We start from the raw sequence: 11152 nt of genomic DNA, 5'->3' as shown, positions 1-11152 counted from the left end.
GGTGAAATTCCTCTTGTTATTGGAAACTTGACATCTCTCCAATCACTTTATCTTAGCTATAACAAATTGACAGGTATAATTTCATGTTTCTTTTATTCTCCTTTTTTTTATTAAATCTATGCAATTTTTAAGTAAATAAAAAAAAGTTCTTAAAAGATTAAAACCTCATTATTATGTTAAATGTAAGAAGTTACGAAGTAAATTAAGCAATCATTTCATCATAAGGATTATATGGAAAACCGCATATTATGTTATTCTTCAAATATCTCGTACTTAAAAAATGTCAACTTTGTACTATCACTCAATACTATTAAATATATAAGCTGAAATCGAAAACAATAAAAAGGTTGATAAAATCTTTTTGATAAAATAATAAAGATATTAAATAAAATATAAAAAATAATAACATTAATAATCACTTACATGTGAAGCAAAATATTATATTTTTCACAATAAAAGTGAAGTTTGAAATTAAAAAAAAAAGTTTTAAATATTTAGTGAATGTGAACATTCTAAGATAAAAACAAATTTTGAGATTACTTATAATCCATATTTTTTTATTTAATACTTTAAAATTTTTGACTTAAAACAATTAATAGAACAATTTAATCTATAACTACTAAAATAAAAAAAAATATAAAAAAAATATCTAAATTGAAACACATCCAAGTTCACCATCTACCTATGGAAAATTACTTATCCTTTTACACATTTTTTCTCCCATATTGTTATCCATAACTTATTTTTTTCTTATTAATAACTAAATGGAATATGATACAGCCATTGCAAGCAATCGCAACTTTATTTCAAAAGATTGAATGGCCCAATAGTACATTTTCATCTGATGAGGTAGAATTCACTGAGAGAGAGTCCGAAGCTTAACACTCCAGCTCATTTATAATACCCATAACCCCTTGTGAATGAATCATCAAGAAAAACCATTCAGACCTGAAGGTGCATTGCCTAGATTTTTTGATCCATAATCCACCCATTTCCATCTTTGACTTCCCGCTTCGAATCCCAAGCATTTTGGACGCCCCATCAGTGCAAAGATTGATCAACTTCCGACATCTCGACTGCTACTTTGTTCTTTTTGGTCTAGAAATGTCTTCCCTATGAAAGAAACAAACTATTTTGCCCAAAATATAATATCTTAATAATCTCACCTGTGCTCCAAGACACCCTAAAATAGAAAGCTTCGATCTTTCCAAATACATCACTTAACATGAATATAGTATGAGAATAATATATGAATGAATCACGATGGTTATAAGTATGTGAAAATTGATTATTGATCACTTTAATCCAATTCTATTAGTGAGTTTCACTTATTTAGTTGAGACTCATTTCTATTGGTTTAATTGATCAATTTCAAATTTGAGTGTCCAAACCAATAAGTCAAATAAACGACATACTAAACCTTTAATAAGTTACATTAAACCCAATACACATCCAGGCAGAAGTTGATTTCATTTAACCCAAATCAATAATCAGCCAATCCAACTCATTTTCAATTAAATGAATCCCAACCCAACTCATTTATTTATAAGAGAGATTACTCTTTATTTATAAAAAATTATGGTGTAGACATGCAGTCTTGCATTTTTCTGGCTTTCATTTTTTACCGTGTACTGTGGTTGGAGCCCAATATTACTCATATTACTATAAGACTAAACTAAATTTGCATAATTTAAAAATAGGTAAATGAAACAGACACTAATATGCTCAACAAATAAATTAAGGGCTGGTAGGAAAATATTTGCAAATTTTGACCGATTAATTATACGTTTCAAGTGAAATTCCTCTTGTTATTGGAAACTTAACTTCTCTCCAATCACTTTATCTTAGCTATAACAAATTGACAATATATTCCATGTTTCTTTTACTCTCCTTTTTTTTTAATTAATTTATGCAATTTTTTAAGTAAATAAAATAAAAGATACCTAAAAGATTAAAATGTCTAGTGAGAGTAAATAAAATGAGATATGCAAACTTCTAACTAAGCTATTTTCTATCCGTTTGATTTTTTTACTAATTTTTGCTCGACCCATAGTTCATAGTATGAGAGAAATAGATATATAAATTATTAATTATATGTTTTTTTCATCATTTTCACTAGTCATAAACAATCACTTATTTCAACTATTTTATTAAAACTTCTAATTTCTCTGAAAGTAAAATTTATTTGTGATAAGAAAAGAGTTAATTTACTTAATTATTTTAAAATTTGATTTTTATTTGGACCTACTTTATACCCTTTTGAATCACACACTACTTCTAATTAGCTATTTCTCTACCTTTTAGATTTGCCTTATTAAACTCTTAAAATAATTAATAAAAATAATATATATTACATGATTTAATTATATTGTTTCAGGTAAAATTCCTCTTGTTATTGGAAACTTGACTTCTCTCAATACCTTTCTCTTAGCAATAACAAATTGACAGTATATATTTCAATGTTTTCTTTATTCTCCTTTTTGTTATCAAATTTATGCCAATATTTAGTAATTAAAAATTAGTATAATCTATTTGAATTGCCAAAAGTTTAGGTATTTTTAGGTATTTATTGAAATCCACATCCTAAGTTCACCATCTACCTTATGGCAGAAATTAGCTTATCCGTCCCTTTTGATCCATCACATTTCTTTGCTTCCATATTTGTTCATCCATAACTTTATTTGTTCTTGATTTAATAACTAAAGTGATGATTCTTTTGTTGGATGAATTGAGATTTGAGGCATATTATGGGACAAATGTATTAATTCTCCTCTACAACTATGAATTTTGTGTTTTAGTGTTTGACATATTCTTTTGGATGTTTTAGTTTTTCCTTTTTATGATCTATGCGGTGTTTTTCTGGCACAAAGATAAATATTTTTTTTAATTTTATTGTTAATTTGAGTATTATATTAAAATATTTTTGGGTTATCATAAGTACTATAAGACTAAACTAAACTTGCATATTTAAAAATAGGTAAATGAAACAAACGTTAATATGCTCAACAAAAATTAAGGTTTGGTAGGAAATATTTCAATTTTGACCGATTTATTTACGTTTCAGGTGAAATCTTTGTTATTGAAAACTTGACTTCTCTCCATTTTTTCATCTTAGCAATACAATTGACAGGTATAATTTCATGTTTCTTTTATTCTCTTTTTTTTTATTAATTTTGATTTTTTAGTAAATAAAAAAAAGTTACCTTAAAGATTAAAACCTCATTATTATGTCTAAGTGTAAGAAGTTATGAGTGAACTAAGCATCATTTCATCATAAAAAGGATTATATGGAACAATCTCTACATTAGCATATGTTACTTCTATTCAAATTATCATACTTTAAAAATGTCAACCTTTGTAGTATTTTAACTCGACATATATATTATATATATAAGCCTAAACTCGAAACTAATAAATTGATGATAAATATTTTTTGAAGTGAAGTTATCACTCATCAATTATATGTTTATATATAAGCCTGAACTTCAAACTAATACAGATGATTTGATTAAATATTTTTGATTTAAATATGTACTTTTATTAAAAAATTAAAATATAATATATAATTAAACTCTACTAAAGTTTTGTTTAATATTTCATTAGACAGCTTAAAATTATTACTCTTTCAACTTCCACAGCCTCACAAAATACAACCATGAAGTAGCTTTGATTTTTTTTCTTTTTGTTGTTACATTTATGCAATCCCTATATATTATTAATTAGCTTTTGACTTCTCTCCAATTAATTATATATTTAATACTTTGACTATTTTAACATAAGAAAAATATAGGAAATATTGGTACAAGTAAAAAGAGAGCAATAATTTGAATTACAAACTATTCAACTTTGATGATGGAAAATCTGAATAATTTGAATATTGAACTTAAAAAGAATCCATATAAAATCTAAATATATAATTTTTTAACTTGAAATCATCTAAACGATTTACTGTTTATGTATTAATAAATAAGTAATATGTGGATTTTTTATATATGAAATTTAATATTTAATAATTTATATATATAAAAGTGTCTAGTGACAGTAATAAAATGAGATATGCAAAATAAATATGTAATAATGTATTGTTTGCCACTTTGCCTTCACCCTCCTTGCTTGTCTCTTTCTCTTGGAGACTATCACCGTCTTCCTCCCTCCGTTTATGTTTGGGCTGCTATTTGCAACCTTTGGGGTTATTTTGTCTGCAAAATATTCTAGCATCACCGTTGATCAATCTGCTTTTCTAGCACTCAAATCTCATATAACTCATGATCCTTACAATTTCTTGACAACCAATTGGTCTACTTCTACCTCCGTTTGTAGCTGGATTGGTGTCACATGTGGATCTAGACACCATAGAGTCACTGCTCTGAATTTATCAAGCATGGATCTCACAGGCACCATTTCTTCTCAATTGGGAAATCTATCTTTCCTTGCTTGGCTCGACATTCATCAAAATAGTTTCCATGGCTCTTTACCCATTGAGTTAACCAATTTGCGTCGGATGAAGTATTTGGACTTTGGTAACAATAGCTTCAATGGAGAAATCCCATCATGGTTTGGTTGCTTTAGTAAACTTCAAAGATTGTCTCTGTACCTTAACAACTTCATTGGTGTTATCCCATCTACTCTAGGCAATTTGTCAAAACTAGAAGGTTGGGCTTGAGTTGGAATCAAATATCCGGTAGAATTCCAAATAGTTTATTCAAGTGCAAAGATTTGAAGTTTTTATCATTGTCGAGCAACTCCTTGGAGGGAAGTATACCTACAGAAATTGGAAATTTTAAAAAATGGGCCGGGCTTCGAGTAAAACTTTTTGGCCCAAGTCTGACCCGAATTATATATTAAATATATATTTTATTTTTATAAAATATATATATATATTTTGCAAGTTTTTGATGCTATTTTGGTGTTGTAAAATTTAATATGGGCAGGGCAGGGTCGGGCTCGGCTTAGCAATTTTCTTTTGGGCTGGGCTTGGACAAATTTTTAGGCCCATATTTCGGGCTCGGGAAACGGGCCTAAAATTTTGACTTAGTCAACCGCCCGAACCCGACCCAAATCACCTTAATGTATCCTATATTTGAAAAAAATATTAAGCGTGAACTATTTTATTCCATCTAATTTTATCATCATTTCAACTATCAATTTGAGTATTGTAATTAAAATATTTTTGGGTTGTCATAAGTACTATAAAATTAACAAACTTGCATATTTAAAAAAATAAATCAAATGGACACTAATGCTCAACAAATAATTAAGGTTTTGCTAGGAAAATATTTATAATTTTTACTGATTTAATTATATGTTTCAGGTGAAATTCCTCTTGTAATTGGAAACTTGACTTCTCTTCAAATGCTTTCTCTTCAGAGTAACAAATTGACAGGTATAATTTCATTTCTTTTATTCTCCTTTTTGTTATTAAATTTATGCAATCTTTTTAAGTAAATAAAATAAATGAGCAAAAAATGCACAAATAAAAGAATATAAACAATCCAATTTTAAGTATATGAAAATAAGAAGTAATAAATAAATAAAATTCATGAAAGGCTGAAATTAAATAAATAAGGGACTGAATCGAATTTAAGTGAAATTAAAAGTATAAATCATAATAAAATAAATAAATTAAACAATAAAACAGAATAAAGGACTAAAATTAATGCGTGAAAATGGACAGGGACCAACTAGGAAATTATCCACATACCCCTAAACGCACCACCGTTCCAACCGTTCCAAGGGACCAAAATAAAAAAATTAAATTAAATGGATAAATACACGGAAGACTATTCTTATAATATATATAATTAAACTCTACTAAAGCTTAATAAATATTTTCATTATTAGACCGCTTAAAATTATGTATTTCTTAATACAAATAAGACTCAAATATTTACAAACTTTATAAAGAAACTATTTGAATTGCCAAAAGTTTAGGTATTTATTGGAACTCCACATCCTAAGTTCACCCATCTACCTTTTGAATCACACACTACTTTTAATTAGCTATTCCTTTTTACCTTTTAGATTTGCCTTATTGTTTATGTCTTGATTTAGTTGTTGCTAAGCCATAGTTGATATTATTGCATAGGAAACAAATTGGTCTTCTAAGCTTGTAATGTTCTAAGGCTTAGGACGGTATGAGTTCCAAGATAGATATGACTCAAACGGTTCAAACACTAGAAATAATTAGACACATGACATTTTTTCCTCTCTTCCCCTTAATGTCCCATCCAAGCTCACTGTCTTTTATCTCCCTTTTTCACCTACCTTATCTCTCGATGTAAGAAGATACAATATAATACTAGCAACTATGATTGACTTAACGAGTTTTGGTGTGCTGATGACTGGGTTTTCTCTCACTTTTGTGACTTTTTGTTTTGTATAATACTAGCAACAATATAATACTAGCAACTTATCCTGACAAACATTGATGGGGAAATTTTAATTTGGGTGAGCTATTTTGATTGTTACAAGCTGAAAATCTATCAATCGAAAGTTTGACCACACTCACTGCACCAAATTGTTGAGTATTTTCTCTTTGTGTCTACTATGGTCAATCGAAAGTTTGACCACACTCATTGCACCACACTCACTGAAATGACGTCTTAGACAAGCTTCATGTATGTTAACACGTATCTTGTTCTAGACTTAACACATGTTCATGGACCACGTGCTTGACTTAGCACCTCTCCTTGCGATCATATAGAGACGTGTGAACTCAATGTGCGGGCTTGTCTTGTAAGCTAGGCCTACGAGCTCTAGCATACCTACGAATTGGATGTGCGAACTCCAATATGCCCACTTTGTGGGGCCCGACCCAAATTCCTTTAAGTCTACTTGGGTTGTGGGTCAATAACTTGAACCTACTCGAGCTTCAAGTCAGTAATAGTGAATTCCATAATAAGTTTCAATTATAATAGGACACGTGATATAAACTTAAAAATTATATTTTAAATTCTTTCATTTTATTTTTCTTTACGCCATTCTGCGCAATTCTTATTCACTAATTACATATAGATATTTAAACAATTAGGATTTAATTTTTCACCTTAAATTTAAAATTTTAAAAATTTATTATTCTCAACTTTTTCAGCTTTGCTAACCCAACCAAAATATTTGTCTACAATTTATAATCTACATCTATAATAGATTCAAGATATTCTTGACAATAACAACCGTGAACCCCAATAATAAATTATAAAATATACATAAAAGTACAAAAAATAATAATAAACACTAAAAAAATGAAATATAAGTTAGATATTAAATGGTTATCTCTTTTATAATAAACTATTAAGTATAGTTTGATATTTTTTTTCCTTCTATTTTTTATACATTTATGCAATCCCTTTTTACTTTTAAGTTTCTCTGGAAGATAGTAGTAGTTTCCTTCAATAGATTACAACTTAAAGGTTGTTGTGATGCATGTAAAAATGGTTAGAAGTAGTGTAGTAAATTAATCAAGCATGTAATACATCATAAATATAGTTATTTTATAATTATATTCCAAAGAATCTTCAAACTCCTAATATCTCATTTTCAATTTTATCTCTAAGGTCGAATTCCAACACCACCACCTTTATTGCAATGGTATGCAGTTTCAACTAATAACTTAATTGGAGAAATCCCTTCTTCAGTATGCAATTTGACTTCCCTTAAGGTTATGGCTTTAGATGAGAATAATTTGGAGGGAACAATTCCAAAGTGCATCGGAAACATGAGTTCTTCTCTCACAGCAGTTGATCTAGGGAATAATAATTTTCATGGTCAAATACCAGAAAATTTTGCTAAAGGTTGCATGTTGAGAAGTTTAGGCATCAACAACAATGAATTAGAAGGGTCACTACCAAGATCCTTGGGTAATTGCAAAGGTTTAAATCTTCTCAATGTTGGAAACAACAATTTGAATGACACTTTCCCAAGTTGGTTAGGAAATTTGGATCAGCTGCAAGTTCTTATCTTGAGGTCGAATAGATTTTACGGCCAAATAGAGAGCTTTGATATTACAGTTTCTTTAACTAAATTGCGAATCATTGATCTTTCTCACAATAATTTTAGTGGCTACTTACCTACTCCTTTTTTGAGCATATGCATGCCATTAGAGATGAGTATGGAAAGAATGTTGAACCAAATTACATGAGAGAAGTAAAGCCCACGAAAGATGCATTTGGTGTATTTTGGGTGGATTATGCTTCTGGTTTATCTGTTACAGCAAAAGGGCTGGAAATAAAGTTTGAATCACTATTATCCATTTGGACGGTTATTGACCTTTCTAGTAACCAATTTAGGGGAGAATTCCAAAATACTTGGTGAGCTTCATTTACTTCTTGTCCTAAACCTCTCCCATAACTGTTTAATAGGTCCTATCCCATCATCTTTAGGTAATTTGTCAGAGCTTGAATCATTAGATCTCTCATCAAATAAGCTGGAAGGAAGAATTCCAACAGAGTTAAAAAATCTTGGATTCTTAGAGGTGTTAAACCTTTCTCAAAATAATCTCAAGGGACCCATTCCTCAAGGCAAACAATTTGATACTTTTACTAAAGATTCCTACATGGGAAATTCGGATTTATGTGGTTTTCCATTATCAAAAACTGTGGTACTGATGAGGAAACTCCAGCGAAATTTGATAGAGATGATGATGGTGATGAATTGAATTGGAAATTTTCAATATTGATGGGGTATGGATGTGGGTTGGTGCTGGGAATGAGCATGGCATACATTGTATTCACGACTGGAAAACCATGGTGGTTGATTAGGATCGTGGAGCGAGTCCGACAAAGATTTGCAAAAAGGTAGAGAACGTTGATTAGAACAGAAAACTTCATTGCTTGGTGGTATGCAGGCCTTTTTCTGTAGCTGTTTAATAAACATTTTGTGTAGGTGCTTGATTGTATGTTATGTAGTTTGTATTATGTTTTCTTAGGTCCTCTCTCATGGCAATGTTCCCTGATGTGTTTACGGTAGGTGCACTAGTTTGTAAAGACTGTCTTTATGGGAACCTAGCTTTTTAATAAAATTGAAATAAGGAATAGATGGTTAATTTATTCCAAAGAGTTTGTGAAGAATCAAGGGAGGTAAAATAATGCAAAATTATATGTTCAATACTTTAGAATTGAATATGGATCATGGTTTTAATTGCACAATACATGCATTCTTTGTTTTTAACCTCAATCAGATTTGTGAGGTTGATTTATTACAGGAGATTTGGAATTGAATTTATAAAAAGATATTATAGATATGTAATTCTTTTTGTGAAATTATAGATGTATTTTTATATTTTTTATTGAATTTTTTTTTTTTACAAATTATAGATGGTATAAAACTTATTTTATACATTTTCTTTTAATGATAATATTTGATGCATTGTTGGTGCATAAGTTCTATGCACTATCGATGAATAATAGCATAACACATTATCACATTCTATTTGAGTAATTTAATTAGAATGTGTACAAGTTTAGGGTTCAATTTAAAATATGAGTAATAGTTTGAGATGTTTGGTGGAATTAATCCTAATTGCTCCTACCATCTTGGGTAAACTATAGAATTAGTCACCCAACTATGAATTTTTTTAATTTAGTCACTTACATTTATATTATTTCTATTTTGGTCACTCACACTTAAGATTATTTCTATTTTGATCACTCTCCGTTAAATAGTTAACGGAAGTGATGATGTTGCCTTTTCCAACTGGCATAATAATACGTTTATTTCTTAATACTTACACATTCTATCAATTTGATTCTTATTCTAAATAATTCAATAAATTTCACACTCCGTATTTACAAATTCTATCAACAAACACATATAATTAAATATAAAAAATAATTATATTTAAACACATATAACTAAATGCTGACAAATTTATATGTGTGTGTGATTTTGATAAACCCAAAAGCTCAAAACCCCCGCAACTTAGTAAACTTGTGGTTTTTATAGCATTTTCAATAGGAACCCAAATTTTCCCATCACCTAGCAAATAATTAACAAAAAAGGAAAACAAAAAAGCTTCTTGTAAGCCATTTTCAAGTCATCATCTTTTGCATTCTTATTAACTTGAAAAATCGTGTAATAATTTGCACCCATCTCTAAGTATAAAATTTATTATAAAATTTATTTTCATCTAATTTATTTGCAATTCATTTAGAAAAATGTGTAAATTTTCTAGGTTTTCGATTTTTCCAACTTGAATTTTAGATTTTTTTGTAATATTTTAGATTTTTAGTTACATGTATTTTATAATTTATAATTTCTTTTATATTTTAAAAAATATATAAATTTCATATAGTTTCTTTTAAATTTTTTATTATATTTTTATAAAAAAATAGATTATGGCATCCTAAGAGTGTCATGTGTCCTATATTTAATATTGTAACAAAACCCTTGAGGGAATGAAAATTTAGGTACCAACTTGGGACAAAAAAATCATAAGTACCAACATGGGAGGAGGTGTCAAGTTTGAGGGGCTAAATCCATATTTGAGCCTTATCATTATAATTAAATATAAGCACATATAATATTATTTAGATAAATATATATAAATAATTATATTTTGTACGTTTTTATAATATATACTTTATATTTAATTATATGTGTTTAGATACCTAAAACATGTAAAGGGTGATGGATGGTACCAAATTCATATTTACCTACAATATTCAGGATTAGCAATTATCCTACTTGATGTTCTTTTGCAGTTGCCGAACTTCGGGGTTTCTATGTCAGCTCGTTACATGTTAAGCTTGGTATTGCTGCCATAGTTTTTGCCTCTGTGCAACCAATGAATGCATATCTCAGACTGGAGAAACCTGCTAATGGGAGGACGCTTCCAGAAAGAGATTAATTTGGGAGTGTTTCCATGTAATTATCGGCAGAGGTGCCATTGCCGTAGGAATTGCAGCACTTTTCACTGGAATGAAGCATTTAGGAGAAAGATATAGAGTAGAAAATGTCCACGATCTTAGCTGGGTATTAATAATATGGTTCTTGGTTGCTGCATTGACTTGCAAGAGCGACTCAATACAAGTTCACAAGTTCATATATAATTTTATTAAATTAAAAGGAAAGTTGATCCTCCAACTAGCAAGATTTTTGTACAACAATAAAGATGCAACCAAATACCCACATCCGGCCCTCTCCCTTTCACCAAATC

At 29.1% G+C, this 11152-nt stretch overlaps 1 protein-coding gene across 1 annotated transcript; it reads left to right on the top strand.

Annotated features, from left to right (window-relative positions):
* The first annotated feature begins 64 nt into the window (after positions 1–64).
* LOC121226345 (receptor-like protein 9DC3) lies at positions 65–8301 on the top strand. The gene is made up of 3 exons (XM_041110341.1): positions 65–73; positions 5312–5383; positions 7554–8301. The coding sequence occupies exons 2-3, from the start codon at positions 5353–5355 to the stop codon at positions 8135–8137; spliced, it is 615 nt and encodes a 204-aa protein (XP_040966275.1). The 5' UTR covers positions 65–73; positions 5312–5352; the 3' UTR covers positions 8138–8301.
* The last annotated feature ends 2851 nt before the right edge of the window (positions 8302–11152 follow it).

This window comes from Gossypium hirsutum, unplaced genomic scaffold, assembly GCF_007990345.1.
Source record: "Gossypium hirsutum isolate 1008001.06 unplaced genomic scaffold, Gossypium_hirsutum_v2.1 scaffold_129, whole genome shotgun sequence".
NCBI lineage: Eukaryota > Viridiplantae > Streptophyta > Magnoliopsida > Malvales > Malvaceae > Gossypium > Gossypium hirsutum.
This window is presented reverse-complemented; position numbering and strand designations above follow the sequence as displayed.

Bases quoted from the DNA above. Each gene is read 5' to 3' on its own strand.
- LOC121226345 (XM_041110341.1), top strand. From the start codon at position 5,353: ATGCTTTCTCTTCAGAGTAACAAATTGACAG. The intron at 5,384-7,553 runs GTATAATTTCAT...TTTATCTCTAAG, and splicing joins TCAGAGTAACAAATTGACAG to GTCGAATTCCAACACCACCA.